This window comes from Microtus oregoni, unplaced genomic scaffold, assembly GCF_018167655.1.
Source record: "Microtus oregoni isolate MIOR12 unplaced genomic scaffold, Mior012 000016F_ref0000370, whole genome shotgun sequence".
Taxonomy (NCBI): Eukaryota; Metazoa; Chordata; class Mammalia; order Rodentia; family Cricetidae; genus Microtus; species Microtus oregoni.
Genome location: NW_024543075.1, coordinates 29,539,336 through 29,562,888, shown reverse-complemented (window position 1 = coordinate 29,562,888; position 23,553 = coordinate 29,539,336). Strand labels below are relative to the sequence as shown.

The window sequence follows — 23,553 nt, the reverse complement described above, 5'->3', positions numbered from 1 at the left end:
AAAGTGGATCTCTGTGATTTTGAGGCTAACCTGGTCTACACAGTGAGTGCTAGGCTAACTAGGGCTACACAATGAGACCCTGTCTCAAAAACAATTTACATACATAATAATACCTGACAGAAAAAAACTAAATTCAACCAAAAAATGTTCAAGAAATCTATATGGAAAACAAAGTGCTTGGACAATCAGAGGGCTTAAATAAATCAAGAATGCACCATGTTCATGAAGCAGAAAAATTAACAATTAATTTATCAGTACTTCCCAAATTTACTTATTCCACAAAGAGTTTCTTATAAATATTGACACATGATTTCAAAACTCAAAAGAGAAGGAAAACAGGGAGAAGAGCAAGGCAGACTTGAGGCAAGCTGGAAGACTTAATAGACTTATTGGAAAGAGACCATGGCAGCCACCATGAGAACTGATAGTCTTTCAACAGCTAGCACTAAGAAAGGGAATAAATACAGTGAAAAGAGTGACCTCTGACCTCTCACCTCACACTCAACAATTCATTTGAGATGAGTTATGACTTAAAATCAACAGTAAAATTATAACACTCTACACAAAATAAAGAGCGATATTTCAGAGTGACTTTGAGTTAAGAGTCTTTCGATGGCATACACAGCTCCAAGTTTGCAAGAAAAAGAACAAATTGAACTGCATCAAAATAAAAGCTCCACACATCAAGAGTCATCGTTGACTGTGGAGACAGCTACAGGTGACCTGTCATCCTAGCACTCTACTAGTTGAGGAAGGAGGGTCATCAGGAGTGCCAGGCCTGCTTGGCCACAAAACGTGTCCCATGTCAGTCTGGGCAACAGAGTGAGACCCTGTTTCTGAAGACAAAAAAATAAACAAACAGTATACAAATGTAAAGAACAGGTTGGGGGAAATTATTCAACTCATTCATCTGGTAAGACTTTTAATCTAGAATATACATATAACAGCTACATAACAACAAAATCAGAGTACCCATCTCTCTGCTTCCTGACTACAGACAGTGACCAGCCAGCCACCCACACTCCTCCTGCCACACCTTCCCCACCTTCAACTCTACCCTCCGACCGTGAGCCAAGATCAATCATTCATCCCTTAGAAACAAATGGATAAAAGTAAACATCTCATTTTAAAAAGGGCAGAAGAAAAACAGTTTATAAAAGAAGTTATAGCCAATGGAGGCAGGGAGAGCTATTCTGTATAATTAATCATCAGGAAAATGCAAATTAAAACCACAATGAGATCTCACTCCACATTTGCTACAATGGCTTAGAAATGAAATGTTGGCAAGCATAGGGACAACCAGCACAAGTGTGAGACAGAAAATAACTTCCTGGCAGTCTGTCCCCCAATACAACAGTTTCACTCCCAAGTGCCTCTCCAAAATAAAGGAAACATTCTGTCCAGAAATATCGTAGAAGTACTAGACAAAATTTGAAATAATTGGAAAATAAGTAAAGTATACATACAATAGGACACTGCCCCAAGAAAAATGTTTTAAATACATTTAGTAAAAATGAAAATAATAAAAGTATAAAATGAAAAGCCAACCAACTTACAAAATGTTTTTTTTTTTTTCTGAAGATTTTTCCTAGGAACATTGAGAAATGTGTGATATTTTTAGGTCATGTTTAACTCAAAGACATTCTTCTTAACCAAAACAACATCATTATGAAGGGTCAAAAAGCTATCATTGGTTGCTTATGAGTAAATGGAGGTGCGACCAGCATCAGGTGGCACCATAGGACAGTGCACAATTGCATCATTTCAGACTGTTTCATTGTCACCAAAATGATGGCTTCTCTCCCCGAGTTACTCTTTTGAGTTACCTGCTGCACATGCTAGCCTCTTATGCGATTAGTAGGGGCATGTGGATGGGAAGGGAATTCTGGAAAGGGACATGGAATATTAGAAAGAGAAGTTAGAAGCCATGTTCAATTGATTCACCATGTTATTCCTACAAAATCCAAATCGCTGTGGTAGAGATAGCTCACTATTGTTGACAGCTGTCTGTCTTCAATCAGGAGAGCCCTTTGCTAACTTCTGTTCCAGCTTACCACCAGAATGGTAACTTACTTTCATTACAAGAATGCTTATTGAAATTATAATTTGATTTCCTTTTGTTCAAAATGAAACAGCATAAAAATGGGGAAAGGCTTTCCTAGTGGCTAACTTAGTAGGAAACATTCTGTGGCTGAGAAAGCCTTCATCGCAAGGGAAGCAGTTGCTCATCATGTTTGAGAAACAGACTGCCAGGCCTGCAGGGCATGGCTTGTCCCTCTGTCTTAGAGATCATCAGCTAGGTGTGTTCGTTTGTTTATTTTGCAGTGCTGGAGACCAACCCAGTGCCTTGCACATGCGAGCTAGGCAAGTGCCACTCTGCTGAGCTACAGGGCCAAGCCCTAGCTGGGCAGATTAGTGACACCAGCCTGCTGTAGGGGATCTGACTCGAGGAAGACAGTAGATAGATGATTGTTTCTTCAGAACTAGAGACTGGTGAAAAACTGAGAACCAACAATGCAGAAGCGAAAAGATGGGATGTCTGTGGTCCTTTGCCGAAGGACCAGTTCTTCATCTGCCAATGGGGAATACCATAGGTATGTTTCCATCCCAGGATTCTACAACTCCACTATGACAAGTACCCTACAAGCCGGGCGGTGGTGGCGCACGCCTTTAATCCTAGCACTTGGGAGGCAGAGGCAGGCGGATCTCTGTGAGTTCAAGACCAGCCTGGTCTACAAGAGCTAGTTCGAGGACAGGCTCCAAAGCCACAGAGAAACCCTGTCTCGAAAAACCAAAAAAAAAAAAAAGTACCCTACATTTACTGCAACTACAGAACTTGTCTATACTAAGAAACTTAATAGATAAACAATAAAGGTGGACAGATAGTCACATGCAGTATACAAACAAAGCAAAAGCCTCCTTGAATACAGGAACAGTTAATCAGTTGCCATTCTAAAATGATCCTTTGGGAAGCAACTCAGCGTTTAGATAGACGAAGCCAGAAGTCACATTCCAGAAGAGCACACCAGGTGCAATTGTGCACAAAACAATACTCACAGAGTGTTCTCACCAAACACATGATCTCAGTCCTCCTCACAATACTTTTCAGTGGGTAGGAAGGTAGACATCATTTGGACCTAGGCTCCCAGATCATGTGACCACTCCCTGGGGTAACCAGCCTCCACCATATTAATAAGGAACAGCCACACCTAGAACTCAGGTCTGCCAGATTTCAGTCTAGCACGCCTCCTTTAGGTCAAAGTTCCCAATTCACTATGGGGGGATTTGAGAAAACTGTATTTTAGAGCCACCATTCTCTAGCTGGGATGTTACGTTTCTCCCTGTAAGGATGCTCTTCCTTGCACAGCTAAGCACACCCAAGCAGCCCATTGCAGGATTTGAAGTTCACGCCCTTAACTGCGTTCTGAGATGCTGCCCCTGAACATGAAAGTCCTCTTGGAGAAAGCATAGGAACTGAAATTGCAGCAGGGATTAGAAGGGTGTTAAATGAAGGCATCCTCTGGTTTCAGGGCTCTGAGAGTGTCACTGTAGCCAGCGCTTCTCTGGTTTTCCATTAGAAACTCCCTTCTTTTTAAAAGATTAACAAGAAGAACCAAAAGGGAATTCCCTAAGGTCAGCTCCGAAAAAACATAGACTCTAATTCAATAACTCGGCTACTGCCCTGAAAAAGGCTTTATTATTGCGACATCCATATGGAGCCAATTGGACATTAATGGCTAATCAATCCCTCTGCTTTCTATTCTACTTAAAGTGTCACAAACCATGTTTAGATTAGCCCATTTCCTGCTAAGGATTGCTCAAGATGTCTTTTGTTCTTTCAGGCCCAGCCCGATGCAGGCAGCTTAAACAAACACACGAGCGGAGTGGCGCAGGAGTTATAAAGTGCCATATGTGGATGAACAAAGGGGGCTACACTAAAGCCTTTTGTGGGATTTGTTAATGTTTTTCATTTGAGCTTAAAAAGGCTTAATGACTTTGTGGTGAGCTGGTGCATGTGGCCCGTGGCTTTGCAAAATGAAGGGAATTCTCACCAGTGGCTCAGCGTCTCCTGCTCTAGGTTTTGGTTTAATTTTTTTTTAATTCTCAAGTTATATTTGCTTTATACAGATAGCTGAAGAGAGTCCTTTAGCTTGTTTCAGCTACAGGCTCCTATGGCAGCTGGCATGACTTCTGTGCTTCTCTGTTTTAATGACCAGGAAGTGGCAGAGAGCACGGAATATTCCACTTATCTGTATGCTGTGTGTAGCTCGGGAGGGCTCGTGTGCCAGTGAGCCCAGGTGAACAGCAACGTTTAAACTTGAACTAGAGACTGCTGGGTTTGAAATAAGACAATAAGTGGTTTTGGCTTCCTAGGACTTCAGGGGAACCAGCGTCTGGTAACAGCAGAGGCCCGTGGAGGACACAGAGAGTGCTGAAAGCTGGCAAACTAAATAATTCACGCAGCCCAGCAGCTTCTGGCTTCACCCAGCCCTCGTTCCTACCACAGACTATGTGGAATGAAGCACCAACCAAGGCAAAGAAAAGCTTATAAACAAGACACTACCTGATCCATCTTCCCAATTCTCCCCTTGCCGATTGCTGCAGTCCTCCAGGTCTCTGCCAGACTCCTTTAAAATCTAGCCTTCGGCTTTGTATGCTTCCTTCTCAGGTTCAAATACTTTAACCTCCACAGAAATACCATTTTCTGATTTCAGACAGAGTGCACTTCACACACTGACTTCTGACCAGGCCACTCTGTATCTGCACGTGTCCAGTACTCCACCCATGCCCATGCCCATAGACGAATCTCAACCTACAGAGCAGTAGGCAAGTTTGTCTCTCGGTATGGCTCCAGTGCCATCTCTTGCCTTCTACTCAAAGCATGGGCTTTTTGTTTTGTTTTCGTGTTTGATTTTTCAGTAGTGGAGTGTACTACCTCTAGTTCATACATACTGGTTTCAGGCTACAGATCCCAGCTCTCTATTTTCCTGCCACGGCATGTCCACCTTGCAATCACTCCCTGATGACCCATTTTAAGGACTGTTCATCCTAGGAAAGTCTGACATGCTCACCATGTTTGGCTAAGCATTCTAGGTTGCAATAGCCTGTGCCCTATGTCTACCTCTAACATGATGCTTATCCTAACTCACCCTTATCCCCAGTTACATATGCCCACCTTCACCAAATGCAGTGAGTGCATGATGTCCTATCCATAGCTCACCCCAGGGACTAGCACAACCAGCCATAAAGTAAATACTGAAGCATGTACTGAGACAGCAGGAAATAGCAGCTATCTGCTACAGTAGGGATTTGAGAGACATGTCTGTTGTTTCCCTGGTATCTGGGAATTTCTGTAGTTGGACTGTAACCATGTCCCCATTTGATTTCTTATATTTTGTCAAGTGCCTGGTAAGAATAGTTGCAATGGAAAAAACATACACTGATGGTGGCTTGAAGGTCATACACTGTCATTAATGCTTTTGCTATTTCTGTTGACTTGCCACACTGAGCAGTTCTCATCTGCTACCCCACCACTTCCTGGACAACCTTGGCAGGAGGGTAAGAGGGTCTGAACTTCTTGGGAGTATTAAGTCTGAATGCTGTTGCCAGTGCCATGGAGTGGGAGTAAGTAGGCAAAGGGATGCATGCATGAGCTCATAAAAGCACACAGTGAAACCTTCCTGAATAGCATAAAATCAGGGTAAGACATCCTCATGAAATCAGAGAACTTGTACATAAAAGGGATAATAAGAGCACTTAATACACATCTATTGTTCCATGGGAAGAAAATGAGAAGTCAAATGATGCCTGAGTCTCAGTAAATGACTCATTGGCAGCTCCGATGTGACTGCCCAAAGGTCACATGCTTGCCATCAACATGAACTTCACGGCCCCTTTCTCTTCTGTGTTTCATTTTATTTCATTTGTTCTAGGGAGTCTTTCTCTTTGACAGTAGAAACAGAGAATGCAGTTTATGGGTATAGGAAAAACTAACTTTGTTTTCAAAGCTAGGGTATGTAAAGGGTATGCAAAGGTGGCTCAAGGGCTCAGAGTTGTGACTCCAACTACAAATATCTCCATCCTGAAACTTCAACACAATAATTAATGGCATCTGATATTTCTGTGGTTCAAGTGTTAAAAAAAAATAAAGCTTTTACATGTGTTTTTTTTTTCTTGATTTTTAATGAAAACCACAGGAAACACTATTCATACAAGGGCCATTGGTTCAATCGGCTCTTTTTGGAGAAAACTGGGAAACAGTGTGGCTAAGATGCTATGTGTACATTTTAATAGATCCGAGTATGAATTATACAGTTAATCTTTCTTAGAAAAGTGAGTTATTTCTCTGGTCTATAATTTCATCTGCCTATATAAGAGGGTTAACAGTTTCTACTTTGCAACATTTTGCTGAGGAGAAATGGGAATGCATATAAATTCCTAGCACAGGGACTGGAGCCCTGAGAATCTGCAGCAGCGCTGTGGGGGCGGGGGAGGTGTTCACTCTAGTTCTGCAAGGGCAGAACAAGTGACCTCACTAGCATCTGACGTCTTTCTGAGCTCTCGTCATATCTGGTTGATGCCTTCTAGATTTCATACTCTGTTCTTTAGATGGTTAAAAATAAACTCCCAGGTTAACTGGAGGGAGTGGGCACAATTTACTCCTCAACAGAATAAAGCTCCAAAGCCAAACGTATTTCCAGAGGGTCTGTGTGATGCAAACTAAAAGAAAGTGGGCGTTCATGAAGTCTGACCAAGGTCATCCCACACCTCCTGTTTCCCCTGACACCAGGTTCCGGTGTGAGACCCACCACCAAACCAGGATGCTGGGCCAGAAACGGGAGAAACTTTTCTTTTTCTTTTCTCTTATTTTCTTTTGAGAAATGTCTCAGGTCACCTAGCTTTAAACACACTATAAAGCTGGAGATGACCTTAAACAGCCAATCCTGCTGTTTTAATCCTGGGATCACAGGTATGCACTACTACTACCCGTAGCGTATGAAGCTGGAGGGATGGGACCCTGGGCTTCCTGTGTTCTAGGTGGGCACTCAACCAACTGAGCTCCACCCCCAGTGCTGGAAGACAGTCTTATCATATGAACTTAGGCTTCAGGTTTTTCATGAAGATCCTGGTGTAGGAGGTCCTTCTGTTTGTGTGTTGCTTTCATTGGTTAATGAATAAAGAAACTGCCTTGACCTAGTTGATAGGGCAGAACTTAGGTAGGTGGGGAAGACAGAACTGAATGCTGGGAGAAAGAAAGCAGAGTCAGAGAGAGAGATCCCATGGATCTCTGGCCAGAGGCAGCCATGCTGAATTTTACCCAGTAAGCCGCTGTCACGTGGCAATATACAGATTAATAGAAATGGGCTAAACTAAGGTGTAAGAGATAGCCAATAAAAAGTTGGCCAGTGTTTTAATTAATAGTTTCTGGTTATTTCGGTAGCAGGTGGACGAGATGAACAGATGGGCCCTCTCCTTGCAACAGGACCCAATGTGGTGAGAAAGGATTGGGGTTATTGGTTGTAAACTTAACAAACAGAGGAGAAGGCCCTGGGGCTCCTTCCGAGTTGCTTTTCTACCTTCCACTCTAAGTGGTTGTGACCATCAGTGCAGAGCCATGCTTTACTTTGTCCCCAAGCAGAACCCACCTTCCCACAGAACAAGGAATGGATACTGGGATTTCTCTGCCATGAAAGTAGCCTGTATTATATTTACTTGAGATACTACATTGTAGTTCAGTTAGTTTTTATGAATGAATCCTGAATGTGCCTGCAGACAACACTGATGTGTTACTGTGTGAGCTCTCTGGCACCATGATCTAATGTGGGGCAGCATGTGTAGGAAGTTTAAGTGTACACTGGACAAAAGCATTTGGAGAATTTGCTCTCCTGAGTGAGGGATCCAAGTCCAAAACTGACTTGTCACTCAGGCAGATGGATTTGTTCACATCTCAGAAGAGAGGAGACCACCAGCTGTTTCCAGTAGATCCCCATGGAAACCCATCCAACGCCTGCTCACTTTCTTCTGACTCAACAAGAACTGATGAGGAGGAATTAAGGGCATAGCTGACCTCTAAGACCTCCTATGCTTTCCCTTACTCTCAATCTCATGGATCTATGTTATGCTTTAACAATTGAAGGGTAATGCCTGTGTAGTTAATGACAAATCTCAAATTCTTCACCCTGGCACACAAGGCCCTCTGCAGCAGGGAGTCCAGCTACTTGTGGGAGGTACTCAAGTCAGCAAATCTGAATGGAGTATAAACATGAGCGGAGCTTTGTGTTCCAGAGGAGAACTCCATGCTCCTGGAGCCTCCCGCCAGCCTTACTGTCTGGGTCTGCTTTTATGATTCTGTCAGCTGAGCACCCTGCTTTCTGTTTGTCCACCCTCAGCGTTCTTCCAGTAATACCCTCAGGTCTAGAGTTTGTGCTGTCCACAGCACTGCAGCTTCCTCCTCTAACTGGCACTTCTTCTCTTTCCCAAAGACGAGCATGAGTATGGGATATGGCAGGCTGCTTTGCCTCCTGTGGTGCTGCCATGGGATGCCAGCTATACAAGTAGTTCTTTGAGAAACAATGCCGCAAACATTTTTAATTCCTTTCTTATACATGGGGAGTGGAGAAAACCCAAGTTAATAAAGTCTTAAATGAATGCATACATGTCAATGATCACAGTGTTAGACAATAGTAAAATATAGGATGAGGAAAAAATGAGGAAGTCAATAACAGAAAAGTGGAAAGTTCTTTATAGGTGCTGGTCCTTTAAAACAATAAAAACAAACAAACAAACCAGAGTTCCAAACTTTGAGGAGAAGTAAAAGAGTCAATTAGGCTAAAAGGTTAGTTTCAAGTTCAGCCCTGACATTAAGCAAGGAAATTTTCAAGAGCATTGAGGCTGGCCTTATGCCTTTTGAATCCTAAGCTTGAGCTGAATGTTACATCCTCATATGGAAAGTTCAATGGTTCTTGCTGTCAGGAGTGGAGGATTATGGTTCAGGGACTTAGACAAAGATCACACCTCAAGAGCTACACAGTCCATGCACACATGTTAGATAGACCTCTGTGAGCATGCTCACTCTAGTACACTGGTTTATGTGAAGTCGACAGGCTGAGAAAGCAGTCTCACAGGAGCGTGTGCTGGCTGCTCTTGTCTTGGGTCTGATTTTCATGGTAGGAGGTAGCAACCCTTGTCATTTGTTTGTTGTAGAGTTGGGGCTCCCTGTGGTAGAAACAACGCAGACGGCATCTCTCCCTTGGGATCAGGGCATTTTGTCTGAAGACTATCGTGTGTGTGTGTGTGTGTGTGTGTGTGTGTGTGTGTGTGTGTGATTGCACACTATGTCGCTGACAGATCTTTACAGTGAAGTCTACAGAGAAAACACCCACTGGGCGGACTCAGTTCCTCACAGGTGGATGGGTGTTTGACTCTTTAAGCCCAGCAACCATGGGAAGCAGACTGAGTTCCCCTTATGAAGTACTGGGATGCAGCTACACAAAACCCTTGACATTTCACTCTCTTGCCCCATCAGGCCCATCTATCACTTGAAGAGTTCAATGGAAATTGTTTTCTCCCAACATTAAAAGTTATTTGGGAGCTTTTAAGACACGGCAAATATATTTCTGTAAGAGAAGTTTATTTGCTTGTTTAAGAGCCCTGCACTTTATATATAGAGCTGATATAAACTGGTGCACAGGAGCCTCTAAAACGGTTTATATCCACAGTAAAATACATTTTTGTGATACTCATACAACCGTTAGCCCAGAGCAGAGGGCTCCATGAACCCTGCTGATCCCCCTGTCAGTGCAGCTCGTACACCTCCCTAGCACATCTCAGACCTCCCTCATGCCTGGCCTGCCTCAGACACCTGCCTACGAGTTCCTCACGGTACTTCTGACTAGGGTCTCTCAGATGCCTGAACATGTCGCTTCAGGCAGCCCTCGAGGGCGAGATACTAGGCCTGAAGCACAGCGCTGGCTACCACACCTTCTGGTTCACTGGAGTCTTCTCTGCTTTTAGGTTTATTTCTTTACTCGTTATTCCTGGCACACGTTCTACGAGCTGGATACCCTTCTGAGAAAAGGCACATCAGAGCTGGCATATGTCTACCCAGAAAACCATTTATCTGAAAGATTACATTAGGCTGGGTGTATAGCTCAGTGATAGATCACTTGCCTAGCACGGGCAAGGTTCAGTGTTCAATTCTCACTACTACAAGAAGAGACCAACAAACACATGGCAAGATCACATGGTCCCTAATTGATACTTGCTATATTCTAGTGGTGTCAGGGGTAAATGAGTCCAATTACAAGGCAGTAAAATTAGAGAGTTAAAGAAACCAACAGTCCTGTCACTAGAAACCATCTAAATGATATCAGTTTCTTAATCTCTGGGTCACTAGCCGCACGGGATCATTTAGCCAAACATAGAGCTGTGAAGAGGGAGGCAACAGTAAAGGCCCGTGAACACACAGTGACTCAAAATCAAGCACATGATGGACCAGAAGTGTTTCTGGAAGCATCCACCTGTTAGATCGAGTATGCTCACTGCAGCCTCGGCTCTGAACACAGACTATCTGCCCAGCACTGTACTGGGCAAACAACTCCAAACAGCAGAGAGAGAGCTGCCTTCCCTCCTCTGGTCAGGCCTGAGATTACAGCATGCTGTGAATCACAGTGTTTCCCCTGTGCTCACAATCTTATGTTCGTACAGAGACATAATGGCTTTACTATAGGAAACGAAGATTTCTATTATCTTTCTACCATCATCTGTCAACATGTTAGCATCAATCAAACAGAATTTCTACAGATTGTATTGCATTAGAACGTTCAGTTTTAAAAATTGCCATTTGAAATGCTGACTTGAGTTTCATAAAAATCACTGAATTAAATTTTTGCTTGGGATTAGGATAATTACCAGCAATTTCTGAAATGGGTCTAAACACACTTCTGCCACTTTGTACTACCTATTTAGACAGAGGGGATGCCTCTGCATTGATAATTATAAAATACAAGTGTCAATCAACTCTGAAAAGTACTGAAGGTGCCCTGCCTCCTGTAGCATCAAATATATAGCCAACCTCTAGTTCCGCCTATAAAAATTAACAAGCAAGTGTGCTTTTGTCTTTAATAAATGACAAAATTAAAGCCGGGCGGTGGTGGCGCACGCCTTTAATCCCAGCACTCGGGAGGCAGAGGCAGGCGGATCTCTGTGAGTTCGAGGCCAGCCTGGTCTACAAGAACTAGTTCCAGGACAGGCTCCAAAACCACAGAGAAACCCTGTCTCGAAAAACCAAAAAAATAAATAAATAAATAAATAAAATAAAATAAAATAAAAATAAAAAATGACAAAATTAGATTTATACCAAGGAATTGTTTTAAAATATATTTCATTGTTACTTATTATGAGTAAATATTTGATTCATGTACCTCTTTTATATAGCTATATGGGTATATACGACACTCACGGTCTTGTAACTTTCTCAAGTGAGGGTGGGTAAGGAGGAAAGTTCAGAGCCTTGCCCCGCATCAGCCTCCTGACTCGGGCTAGAGAAACTGTGCAGAGAAGGGAACAATGGGACGCAAGTCCTCTACCTCTTGAGCAGACGTGATGGATGAGGGGAGGGTGGCATCTAGTGTGGTCCCAAGTCTTATTCTGTCAGAGTCTAGAAGTCAGGCTAGATCCTTTGGATAGAAGTTAAAGGAAGCAGACATACATCGGTCTAAAAATTATTAACAGAGAAGCACAGTGCATCTGTCAAGAACAAGCCAGCTTCTCATTCTGGATCATCTGAACAAAGTAAAGCCTCCACTTCTCAGGGACCAGAGAGGGGATTGCTAAGCTAAAGCTGCAGGTATCGGGACCCCTGTCCTTTGTCTCAGACCTGAGGATCTGGTGTTGGAAGGTAAAGCAATGTACTCTGGTGGGCTTTCACCAGTGACCCTCACACTCCAAGGCATAAGCAGCCATGGCATCTGAATCCCACTTTGGACTAGGTTACAGTTTCTTCTGCTGCTTCCAGTGAGTTCTGCTTCATGGGAGCAACCCTCTTTTTCCTGGAGGAGTAAGAATGCAGAGAGACCAAAAGAAAGCAGAAAGTATGGGGGATTGCAGAGTGGGGGATTGCAGAGTATGGCCGAGGGGAAGGGGGGGCTGCTGTGAGGGTATGCTCTCTGACTGAGCCCAGGGGAAGGGGGGAGCACTGTGAGGGTATGCTCTCTAAGTGAGCCCAGGGGAAGGGGGGACCGCTGTGAGGGTATGCTCTCTGACTGAGCCCAGGGGAAGGGGGGGCTGCTGTGAGGGTATGCTCTCTGACTGAGCCCAGGGAAGGGGGGCTGCTGTGAGGGTATGCTCTCTGACTGAGCCCAGGGGAAGGGGGGACCGCTGTGAGGGTATGCTCTCTGACTGACAGATTTTGAAGGAAAAGAAAAAATACTGCAGTCTTCCATTTCTACAAGCAGAGAGCTCTAAGCTGGTGATAAATAAAACTGACCTAAGATAGAAGACTCTGAGGCTCAAAGAGGAGGACCGGGAGGAAGAGGGGGAGGAAGTGTTTCTGGAAGCATCTACCTGTGTTATGGTAGGCTCACTGGTGATGGGGAGGAAGAGGGGTTGCTTTAAGAAAGAAAACTCTTGTTGTAATCCAGTTCGCCCCTTCTGAAGCTAAGGAGAGCTGCTGAGAGCCACACACCTACATAGGGAGTCCCTGGAATGGAAAATCCATCCCCATCAAATTCACCTGAGTGCCTAACACACAGGACAGCATACTGGTACAATTCCAATGCAGGTTCCAAAAATCAGCTGAAGACAATCATCTTCAGGGCCTGTCCCTAAAGGATAGGTGCATATTCCACTGCTCTTCACATCAAAACGAGGGGCAGATCCCTCCAAGGGTAGGACATAGTAGCTGAAGGTGGAAGTATGAAAAGTCAGGTTTCCTTACACAAAACCCACTGCAAAGCAGTGCAAAACCACAGATTCAAAAGGGAAACTGAGAGGGAAGGAGGAGAGAAAAAGATGGGGGGAGGGAGGGAAGGAGGGAGAGATGGAAGAGGAGGGAGGGGAGGAAAGGGGGAGAGGAGGAGGAAGAGAGGGAGGGGAGGAAGAAGGGCGACGGAGAGAGAGCATGTACAGGGGAGGAGAGGCTCGTCTATGGTAGGTGACAAGTATGTCTGAAGCGCTGTTTTCATTAATAAGCAGGGAAGCTCAAAGAACATGAAAACTTGCTTCAGCAAGTGGCAGAAATATATCCTCGAAGGCATTGTTCTCTTATTTCTCTGAAAATGAAAACCTAAATGGAACTGACTGAGCTTCCTGTGGATATATCATTTTCCTCACTGGAAACAGACTCTGTTTGCTAGGACGATTACAACAACCATGGGATTGGAAGGAAACATAGAGATAATCAAATCCAACATGCCTCTTTTAGAAGATAAAGATACTTATGCTGGGGGCATCAGTCGCTTGTTTCCAGCCATTGAGCAAAAGAGCTTTTATCCAAACCTCCCAATAACCAAGTAAGAGCCCTTTCCATTACACAATACAACTTTGAAATCACAGGATTGGGGTAGGAAGTAAACTCTTGCCTACGAAGAGCTCAGGGAGGGGAAACACCACACAGAAAGTCTACGAACAGTTCAACAGCTGTTTGTCATTTTTAACACAAGGTCACAAACCCAACTAATCAAGTCTTTGCATTCTTACAAGTCCTAGAGGGAAGTGCAAATGTTGTGTGGACTTGAGACAAGTTCAGTCCTCATCGGCTTCTAAACATAACAGGACCTTAACCACGCTTCCTAAGTCCCCAGCGCCAGTGAAGTCGCAGCTTTATAAATATCACGGTGAAGAAGAAATGCTGTCTTGTCACATTCAAGCCAAATAACAGCTGGACTTTAAAAATAAAATTTTGAAGACATTTGCCTTTTATATTTCTAATTTCTGTTTTCCTTGCTTATGGTTTGTCATTTGATTTTGATGAGTGGTTAATACACGTGCACAGCTGCCTCTTTGGGTGACCTTTTCTCTGCCGCCTCCAGGCCCAGGGCTGTGAAGCAGGCCTCTAAGCTGCTCACTGAGAAATGCCATCCTTTGTATGGCTGGCAGACAGTCCTAAGAGGATAGCTGGGACAGGACCTGTCTTCTGGTTGACTTGCTTTTGTACTTAAGAAGCCCCACAAGAAGGATGAGTCCTGCAAGGAGGATACAGCCCTTTGAGGCTGGAGGATGATTGAACATGGATGGAAGGAGGTGTTCTCCCTAGGTGGAGGCATAGCTCACCTTTCAGCTCGGCCTTCCTAAGGAGCTTGCTTTCTGGGTACTTGGTAGAGCATCACAAAATCTTCCTCTTAGAGTTTTGTTCTCGGTGATGAAAAGTTACCGCATGGGCACAGATTTCCCTTTGAATCTTGTCTTTCCTCACTAGATCATAAGCTCTAGCTGCTGAAGGGCATCAGTATTTTGATTTCACATGGTTTACCCAGGGTCTAGTGCAAGGGACTGGCACACTGTGGGCACTCAAGAACTGTTGGCTAAGTGTCTGTTTTGTTGGACCGCACAGGCTAGTGGGTGAGTAAATACACTTGGCTGTTGTTACTGACGCTCAGCCCCTTTCCAGTCTTCATGCCGAGGGGAATATGAACAAGCAGAGTAGAGGCTATTCTGTGTACCTGCTGCCTATCCTGACTTTAATAGGAATTGGAACTCCAACAGGATTTGCAATCAGTTCAGGCTTGAACGGACGCCAGGAACGCTCCTGGAGTCAGCAGAAGGCTGCTCCCCACAAAGGCACTGAGCCGCTGTCCATATTAGTGCAGGTAACTCGACTCCATTCATGAACTCAGAGTCCCCCAGAGGCACATGAGGTCTCAATGGCAACTCTGGGCAGGCTTCTGAAGGGAGGTTTTCACACGCTCTGTAAGCTCCTAGGCCACTCCAGCCTGTCTACTGTTACACTCATCAGCATGCTGCTCCGTGTGATGGGGTAACACGAGAACTGATGGATGGCATGACCAGCTATATTTAGGGGAGAGGAAATGGGCCTTACTGAGGAAGGTCACAAGAAGTCTGTTCAGAAAAATGAAGGCATTACAATTATCTGACTACACAGAGGTATAATACAGACGCTAGAACTTGAATCCTCCATCCATTTTAGCTCATCATTACTGGCATTGTCGCCTACACCACATTATTTTTTTAGCCTCAATCTTTTAACCTGTAAAATGGGAAAAAGTAATACCAGCCAGGTGTTATGGAATATAGATAGCATTTGGGAGACTGACGTAGAAACATCATGTGTTTGAGGCCAGCCTGGGCTACATAATAATACCCTATATAATAATGATGAGGACGATGATGATGATGATGACTTATTCAAAGAGTATCTAAAGATTGTATGAGGAAGGCTGTAAAATAACAGATTCTCTAGCATATGACCACTGGATAGATGTTTATTAAAAAATGTCATTAGGAAAATGTACTTGAAGCTATACAATGTGAATATTGAGAGGAATTTCTACTATCCTTCTGCAGACTTTTCTCTGTTGTTAAGGTTTTTATCTTCTTACAATGGCCAGTAATTCCATTCACACAGTCTCATCATTTGATTAGCAGTGCTACTGAGGGGCAGCTCCCTATATTTACAACTAACGCGTAGTTAAGGAATCAAATGGGAGTGCTGGCAGAGCTAGGGTCAGGGGACAGGGCTCTGTATCCCCTGGTTCATAGCCAAACGAACAGACTCAATTTCCCCAAAGTGATGGAGACTGCTTGGCTCACTACAGACAGCCAGAGACTTAGGCCCTCCAGCTTCGCAAGGAGACTGACATGGGCCTGATGTGAAATACTTCTTTGCAGACCACCAGGCCGGCTACTATGTCTGTGTTGCAGTCAAACTATTAATCATGTCAGTCATTTGGATTCCATGGCTGACTAGACCGAAGAATCTTAACTCATGCCAGTGGAAGCCTGCTGGTCTATGTGCCTATGTCTGTGTGCCCCTGATACGCACTCTCTATGCTGGAGAGCAGGTAGAGTCCTGCTCTTGAGTCCTTTATCTCTCACTTTCCACCACCTTCCTTTTCCTCTTCCCCTTTCCTTCTACTTGCCTCTTTCTATCACACAAGCATGCACACACACACACACACACACACACACACCATTCAGCATTTATGTTGACTCTCCGCACCTTTGTAGCACTATCCTTAAGAATTAGTATCTCCGTCTAACATGGAAGCTGTACCTTCCAGAGATCTGAGGCCTTGCCTGCTGTCTACACCAGCCAGCTCTCAGTATTCATACCAGCAATTTCCAAACTGTCTGGGGAGACTCTGTTCAGATGTTGCTGAGAACTCTCTTTGTGTGTGTTTAAGGGATCAGGGTCCTGTAAGAAACTCTGCCAGTAAAAAGTTAACTAGTAAGATTCTTCCCTTAAGCTAAAATAGGACTTCCACTAGGATCTGAGATTGGTAAAGGATTCTGTTACTCTTAAGAGAGCAAATTAATCTTCCCTGACTGGTGGGATGGATTCTGCCAAAGAAACAGCTAACGGGAAAGCCAGTCTCCACTCCGTGATGACACAGTAAATAACCAGGCCACATTACTAGCAAAGTGCTGACCTAACCTATAAATTGTACCCGGCCTCTGGGGAACAATTTCTGCTGACGGCTGCTTGGTACATTTAAGACAAACAAACAAAAAGGAAGCAATGAAGACGGGCACTGACGGAGCCAGGTAGACATCCTGAGAGTGAGGCTGCCCTTTCCAACAAACACTGAACAGGCTTCCACCACGGTTAGTGCACAGGCCCCAAGCAGGGCCTTTTCTAAGCCACCAGTAGGTTTCTGCTGAATCTGTCAGTCCCAAAGGGTTTGACTGCACCTAGGAATTACTTGATCGAGGTTTTTTAAAGAAGTCCTCTTTGCATGTTTCTTTTTTTTTTTTTTCTCAGTAAAACTCCAGTGAGGTGGGAGACACTTGGGGATCTGTTAAGGGGATGTAGTTGGATTTCTCAGTACAACTTTGAAATAACATTTTGAGGTCCTTGGATTGCTGTGTGTTCACTAGTAGAGAGTCCAGCAGTGTCTCAAAGTCCTCGGCCTTAACACATACGGAGGATCAACGTTTCTGTCCCCTAGAGAATCCAGACAGTGACTCTCAAAAACGGCCATGAGGATCCCATGCCTAACTCAGACCCACCTTGAGAAACACAAGCCAGGAAAAAGTCACTCACCCTCTGCGTCTTCCGGCCGAGTGAGATCGATGACGCCTGGGCCCAGCTTCCCATCTTCACCTGACTTCCCTGTTAACTGGGGCCCCAAGTTCTCAAAGCGTGTTCTTTCCTAGGAGAAAGGATAGTCAGAGGCTTATTCTAGTCACAGCAGCCATTTGCCTCCTCCCCATTGCCTTTTGTGTAGTCGGCAAAGCATGGCCTCATGAACATCATGTCTGACCTACTCGGGCTCTGGAGACCACTGCAGGCTGAGCATGTCACTGACAAAACCAGCAGTGTCTAGAAGACCAGACCTGGAAGGAAGCAGAGGCCATGGCAGGGAACCTGCCAGCACCGCTCGGCCTGTCCAGTCCTGATGTGTTGGATTCGCTTCTGGAATCTACAAGGAATGCAATAGAGAGGGGGCCAGTGCAAAACTTAAGAAAGTTCTTACTAAATGGGAGGACAATCTTCCCATTTAGAGATCACAATTTTGGTTAGTATTCCTGAGAAAAGGACAAATTTGAATGTTATGTGCCAATATTTCAAAGGCAAGTGTGTCAACCTTGGTTGAGTGGACATTGGCATTGTTCCTTTTCTTGAAGCAAATCTTTCAACTGTGAGTTCCTGGGCACTGAACTTTACCTTGTAAAGAAGTCAGGAAGGTTCAATAGTCCTGCTGCTTTAGAAGGGAACTCCAAAGGTGTTTGCTTATTCTCCAGTTCTTCTAAGAGCAGAAGTCTGAGACAGCACCTCTCAGATCAGTGCAGGGGCTCAATAACTGGCCGTGCTAACATAGTGGTGTGATCTGCACAAGCCCAGCACTGGTACCCATTCTCACCTCCCATCTCTGTGCTTAGTCTCCAGACCCACACTTGGCTTTGTGTTATCCTTATGAATGAATGAGGCCTTGTTGTTTGTTACTATGAAACGATATTAAATGTCATGTCAGCTTGAATGTACAGACATGAAATAGCAGCTTGCAGCTCGGGGAATGGTTTCTGCATGTTATACTAATGCATTATGCAGCAGTAGAGGGCTGATTGCTGTGCAGTCTATTGTTCAATGACCTAGTTCTGCACGGAGCATGTTCTGCATCTGACGGAAACACGCCGAGATGTTCCGTAAGATGTTTAGAAACTTTGAAATATTCGGAAGGAGCAAACATACAATTACTTGATAGAGGATGTGCCTCATTTGTACAGCCTCACTGCGTTTGTGCTTTCTAATACGATTATTTTTGAATATCATTATATTTCTATAATTAATTCCCATCAGTCAAATTGTTGCAGTAAATCTTCCAGTTCCCCTTCACCAGAGACGGCGTTGAAATCTTGGTTGAAAGAAAACACAGCATAAACTGTGCTTTAATCTAGCACCGCTTCTAGGAAAGCTTTGCAACAAAGCACAATTAACTAGCCATCATTTCTTCAACTGGGTAACACTAACTAGCTAGTTTCAACAGCGGAGTGTGGGGGGATTTCGGAAATATGACCCGTATAACAGACAGACTGAAAATCAAAACCAAAGTGAATGTGGTTCCCTAACACCTCCTCATGTGAAAACGCGGCTGCTCGGGAACAAATTAACCCAGATGCAGCACACAACACAACGCTACCGCAGCCATGAGCTGTGTGGGAGCTTCACACGTGGTCAGGAAAGGACAGCTGCTTTCTATCAGCCCCGGTCTATTTTTGAGTGGCACTGGGTTGTGGCGGTGTGAAGAAAGTCAAAGAGAAGCGCACTGCAAAGCCATGGTCAACCTTTGTCTCTGGCAGTGTCTCTCTGGCGTATTTGCATGTGAATGCCTGTTACAGGCCCAGAGTCCTCCCACCTCCTTGGAAGAACAAACTTTCAGGGCAGGTGGGGCGGGACAACTTTCTCTAAAAGACAACACTGTGCAACCTATCAATACGCAGATTCTAAGGCTCGTTCTAGTCATCCATTCTCTTTGATTTTACTGGGAAACATTCTCAGTTTAAAAAAAAAAAAAGTTCCTAGAAGAATATCAGTATTTTTCACAGGGAAAAGGAAGCAGGAGGATTACATGCCATGCTTTGTAAGATCCCCAAGACAACAAAACTTACACGACAATCATCTCTTTTCCTTTCTAAAAGTGAAGCGCACTTACAATGCAGTGGTATCAGCTTGTTTTTAATCATAACAAAAACATCCAGGACGCTCCACAACACATTCACCGTGCCTTTGAAGTCAGACAATTTTTCTGACTTCATTGAAAAGAAGATTCTTTGGCAAAGATACTTTCCCTGTAAAATATCAATATTTGACAGCATAGAAGACAAGGAAGAGCATCCTATGAAATACTGGTTAAATAGGCAGGAAATAAATCAATGATAAAAAGTGTTGGGGGCAGTGGGTTGTATTTTCAATTTGATAATATTAAGCACTGTGTTTGAGATTAAAGCAGGGCCCTGCAAAGCCAAGCCCTTTCATATAAATTTCCCCCAGTCTCCCAGAAGATTTCCTTCTTTTCTTCAAAGAATAGCTCAGAATATTTATTTGCCCGCCACAGAACCCTAAGACAAGAGGGCCTGGTGTCTACCGCTTAGGTCTGTGTGGCTGAGCTAGGCACAGCTTTTCAGTGCCATAGACAGGAGCCTGTGTAAGAAGCTGAGTTTCTGGCTATTAAACACCAATGGGTTTGTCATTGTGAGAAACACAGACAGTGGAGGGCATGTCCTCAGGTCCCAAGTTACCCATCCCCACCCCCTTGAACTATCCCTCCCTAGGCACACAGCTCCCAAGTAGGGTGATGCAGAGATAAGAGCACAATTCCTCAGTGTAAACTTGACCCCGTGTCCCACTCTCGAAATCCCCCTGGTTTTCACGTTGGTAGTGGAATGCACACTCACTGCGCTGCCCCATGAGCAGGCTCTCGCTTGTGCATTGTCGGTCACAAGCATGCAGGCAACATGAAAGTTACCGGAAAAAATTTAAAAGTCAGCTCTACAGCGTTGTAGAGACTGTTGGCTCTCTAAGTGCTTTGAAATTATGATGTATGAGGTAGATGTTGCATATTAAATAAAAATATTTAAATGATAAAGCCCCTGTTAGTGGGAGCTGATGAATGTTAAATGTTACAAGCCACAAGATGGTAGCATCCATCATCTCCACGTGTTATCGAAATCAATGATGGGGCGGCCTCACTGCTGACAGAAAGACTCTGATTATTATCCCTTATTTCCAGAGTCAGTGAACAAACCACTCAGATCCTCTGACATTATTTTTAACTTTGCATTAAATTAGCAACTTTTCCCTCCCTACCGTGGCAAGATTGATCAGTTCCATCTTGGCACCAGTGGGGAGAGAATGAATTTGGGGGTAAATAAAGACCAGGGGTTTGTTCTCAGTTAAGCGAGGAAATCAGCTGCCTCTTCCTGGCAGCAAACGTGAAACTGTGATCTGGGGAAGGAACCGTGATGAAACAGTCAGCACACAATAATGGCTTTTCTTTGCACTTAGATAAAAGCTGAATTTTTGATGTACACAGTATATTTTAATAAAATTTTATATACTGTGTTTTATACACTTATTGGCTATTCCATAATAATGTGTGTGCTCACAGTAAAATTGCTCTTAAATTTATGTGTGTTATTTATACGTTCCCACGTAACAATGCTTTTTGTTGTAAAAAAATATTCTGTTTATTAATGTAACTTTACAACCACTGCATCCAAGATCCGTGGTAAATTAATGACATTTTTATTATTTTATAGTGTCATTAAATTTTTACTGATCACTCCATCAAACAGAGGCAGTAAAGGCCATAATGTAAACTGGGACACTTAGATCAGGCAGTAGGAAGACAGCCATGGAGTCTGAAGAAAACTGCTGGCAATAAATGATATTTATACTATCTTTAAGCATGTGAGACTACTTGGATAAGTTTGGCAAAACCGTTTCAGTAGTAGAGTGGATGGGGTACTTAAATAACAGTTCACTTGCCAGTGCGACAAGCCACTTTCAAACCATATGCAAGATGACAGATTGTAGCTGTCTCCAGAAAACTAATACATGAAATGCAATTCTGTACCTCACCTTCCCTCTGGGTCACTGGGGTGGCCAGCCTGTATTGTGCTTCAAGTCCTTTCAAGGTGGCCCCCTTTCTACAGCCAGAAGGGGAAAGTGGTACATGCTCAAGGAGCTTTTGTTTGTTACTTCACAAATGGATATATTCCATTCTAGACCTGTCTAGATAATGGTACCATATACTTTACTCTTGCGGTCTAAAGAGAGGCACTTTACCAACCTTCATTCAAAAGCCCATTTGTACAGATTGTCTGAGTGTGGTGTCATTCACAGTAGCCACAAAGCAAACAGATGCGCACAGGGTGGGGGACTGTTACCCATACTGTAGTTTAAAGAGGTGAAGATTATCTTGGGTTATTTTTACACATAAAATACATTATAATTGGGATTTGCTCAACATCAACTTTTTAAAATAAACTTAAATATATGTTATTAACTAATTGCCAAATATTCTATTTATGTATATATGAGGTAGTAAATAGAAATTTCTGTGCCCATATAATTGTGGAATTAGTAGCACCAATCTCTCACAAGGGGAATATGACATGATTCTTTTTTATGTAAATAAGAATTTTGTTGTTACATAGCCAAATGAGCATTTAAACATTTTAAATATTTAAAAACCTTTCAGATTTGCAATAAAGGTTAACATCACAGCTCGTCAATCATGTTTTTGTGCCCTTCCAAAGCACAGGTATTGCAGAATTCTGAAATACTGTCTACCCTTAAAGTTCCAGTTATGCCTAGTTATTGGGCACTTCCTAAATGAAGTCTTTTTGTCTTCATCCCAGTTCTAAGCTTCAATCTTTTCTGGACATTTGATTTCACTTATATATTGGACTGGTTCTTCAATCCAGGAGAACACAGTCCTAAACTAAATATAACCATCACCCTTTACCCAGCATCCCCCTGTCCTGCAGTTGTACCAGTGCCAATTGGCTGATAGTTCTTGTCTCACTTCCTTCTTTATCCTGGTCTATCTAGGCACCTGGGATGGCTGAGTTTCTTCTACAAAGCCTTTTGTTTTCCCATCAAGGACCTCATGTCACCTTTAGCCTGGCAGAAGCCTTGTGGCCTGCAGCCTTCACTGGCTGCCATAGCCTCCTGGCTGGTCCTGGCCCTGGTCTCTGTCTTTTCTGGTCTCTGTTCACAGTGCATCCTCAACTTGTGCAATTCCAGCGTCTAGGTCAGAACATTCTGTCACCTCCTGTTTCCCACTGCATTTTAGCCAAACCCTGGTTTGCAAGGTACTTCATTCACTGCCCATATGCCTTTTCAAATCGAATGCTGCACAATTCCCCAACTAGTCATCTTCTAGTAGGGTGAACAGTGGCCCATCTGTGACAACACCATAATCCTCTGCGACATGCTTCTTCTCTTCCTATCGAGTCCTATTCCTATTGAAAAGCCCACATTTCTTCTCAATTCTGGTTCCTGTCTAATTGGCTCACTTTCCACTATGCCCAAATTCTAAGTCTTGACTACATAATTAGCCCCTGGTTTTCATGGTACTGAGTTCAACAATCAGGATTTGGTTCATGTACATTGGTAGATCTCTGGCATCAAGATCAAAAGATTTTATAAGTCAGGGATTATATCTTAGGCCTTACTATGGATCCTATGCAGTTCCTATCCATGTCCACAAGAACCTGTGGTCTCACATGACCACACAAGGGGGTTATCTAGAAGTAGCAAGAACCACAGTTTCACAGCATTCCCAGTTCAGAAATGAGATGCTTAGATTCAACACACTCCTCACTGTACTGGTGAGAGTTCCTTGAATAAAATAACCTAAACAAATCTGGATAAGAATCTCAAATATTCCTACAGGAGGGAGAAAAACAATTTTTAAAAAAACAGAAAAATGCACTTGATTATATAGCTTAATATCAATAAAACTTGGAATTTCTGTAGGTAAACACAGGCATTTTTGCAAAACCTTTGTCAAATTCCAGCAACAGAAGACATTCTCCACCAAAGACACTTGACTTATAAAGCAGTACACATTTCAGAATAAATGGTTTTATTTTATTTTGTTTTGTAAGCAGGAAAATACAGGGGAAAGCGATTCTCTGGCCCATGATGACCTGCTTTGGACATAACCGTCTGTGACTGTTCTCACAAGACATTCTCAACCACACACATAGTCCTATTGAGTTGTCATATACATCCTTTTAATTTATATCCTGTAGTTTATAATCAGTAATCTAATGATAAAAATGTTTGCTAATGTTCAATAAACATGCTCAGTGAGTAAGAATACTCACTGCTCTTGCAGAGGATTGGAATTTGGTTCCCAGCAC

At 43.5% G+C, this 23,553-nt stretch overlaps 1 protein-coding gene across 5 annotated transcripts in view; it reads right to left on the bottom strand.

Moving 5' to 3' along the window:
- The window catches only part of Sox6 (SRY-box transcription factor 6), a 560,562-nt gene that overhangs the window by 27,429 nt on the left and 509,580 nt on the right, over positions 1-23,553 (bottom strand). For all 5 annotated transcript variants that reach the window (XM_041666382.1, XM_041666383.1, XM_041666385.1 and 2 more), the window contains one exon: positions 17,222-17,330. In XM_041666382.1, coding sequence (XP_041522316.1) covers positions 17,222-17,330 — 109 coding nt within the window. The remainder of the gene's footprint in view (positions 1-17,221; positions 17,331-23,553) is intronic.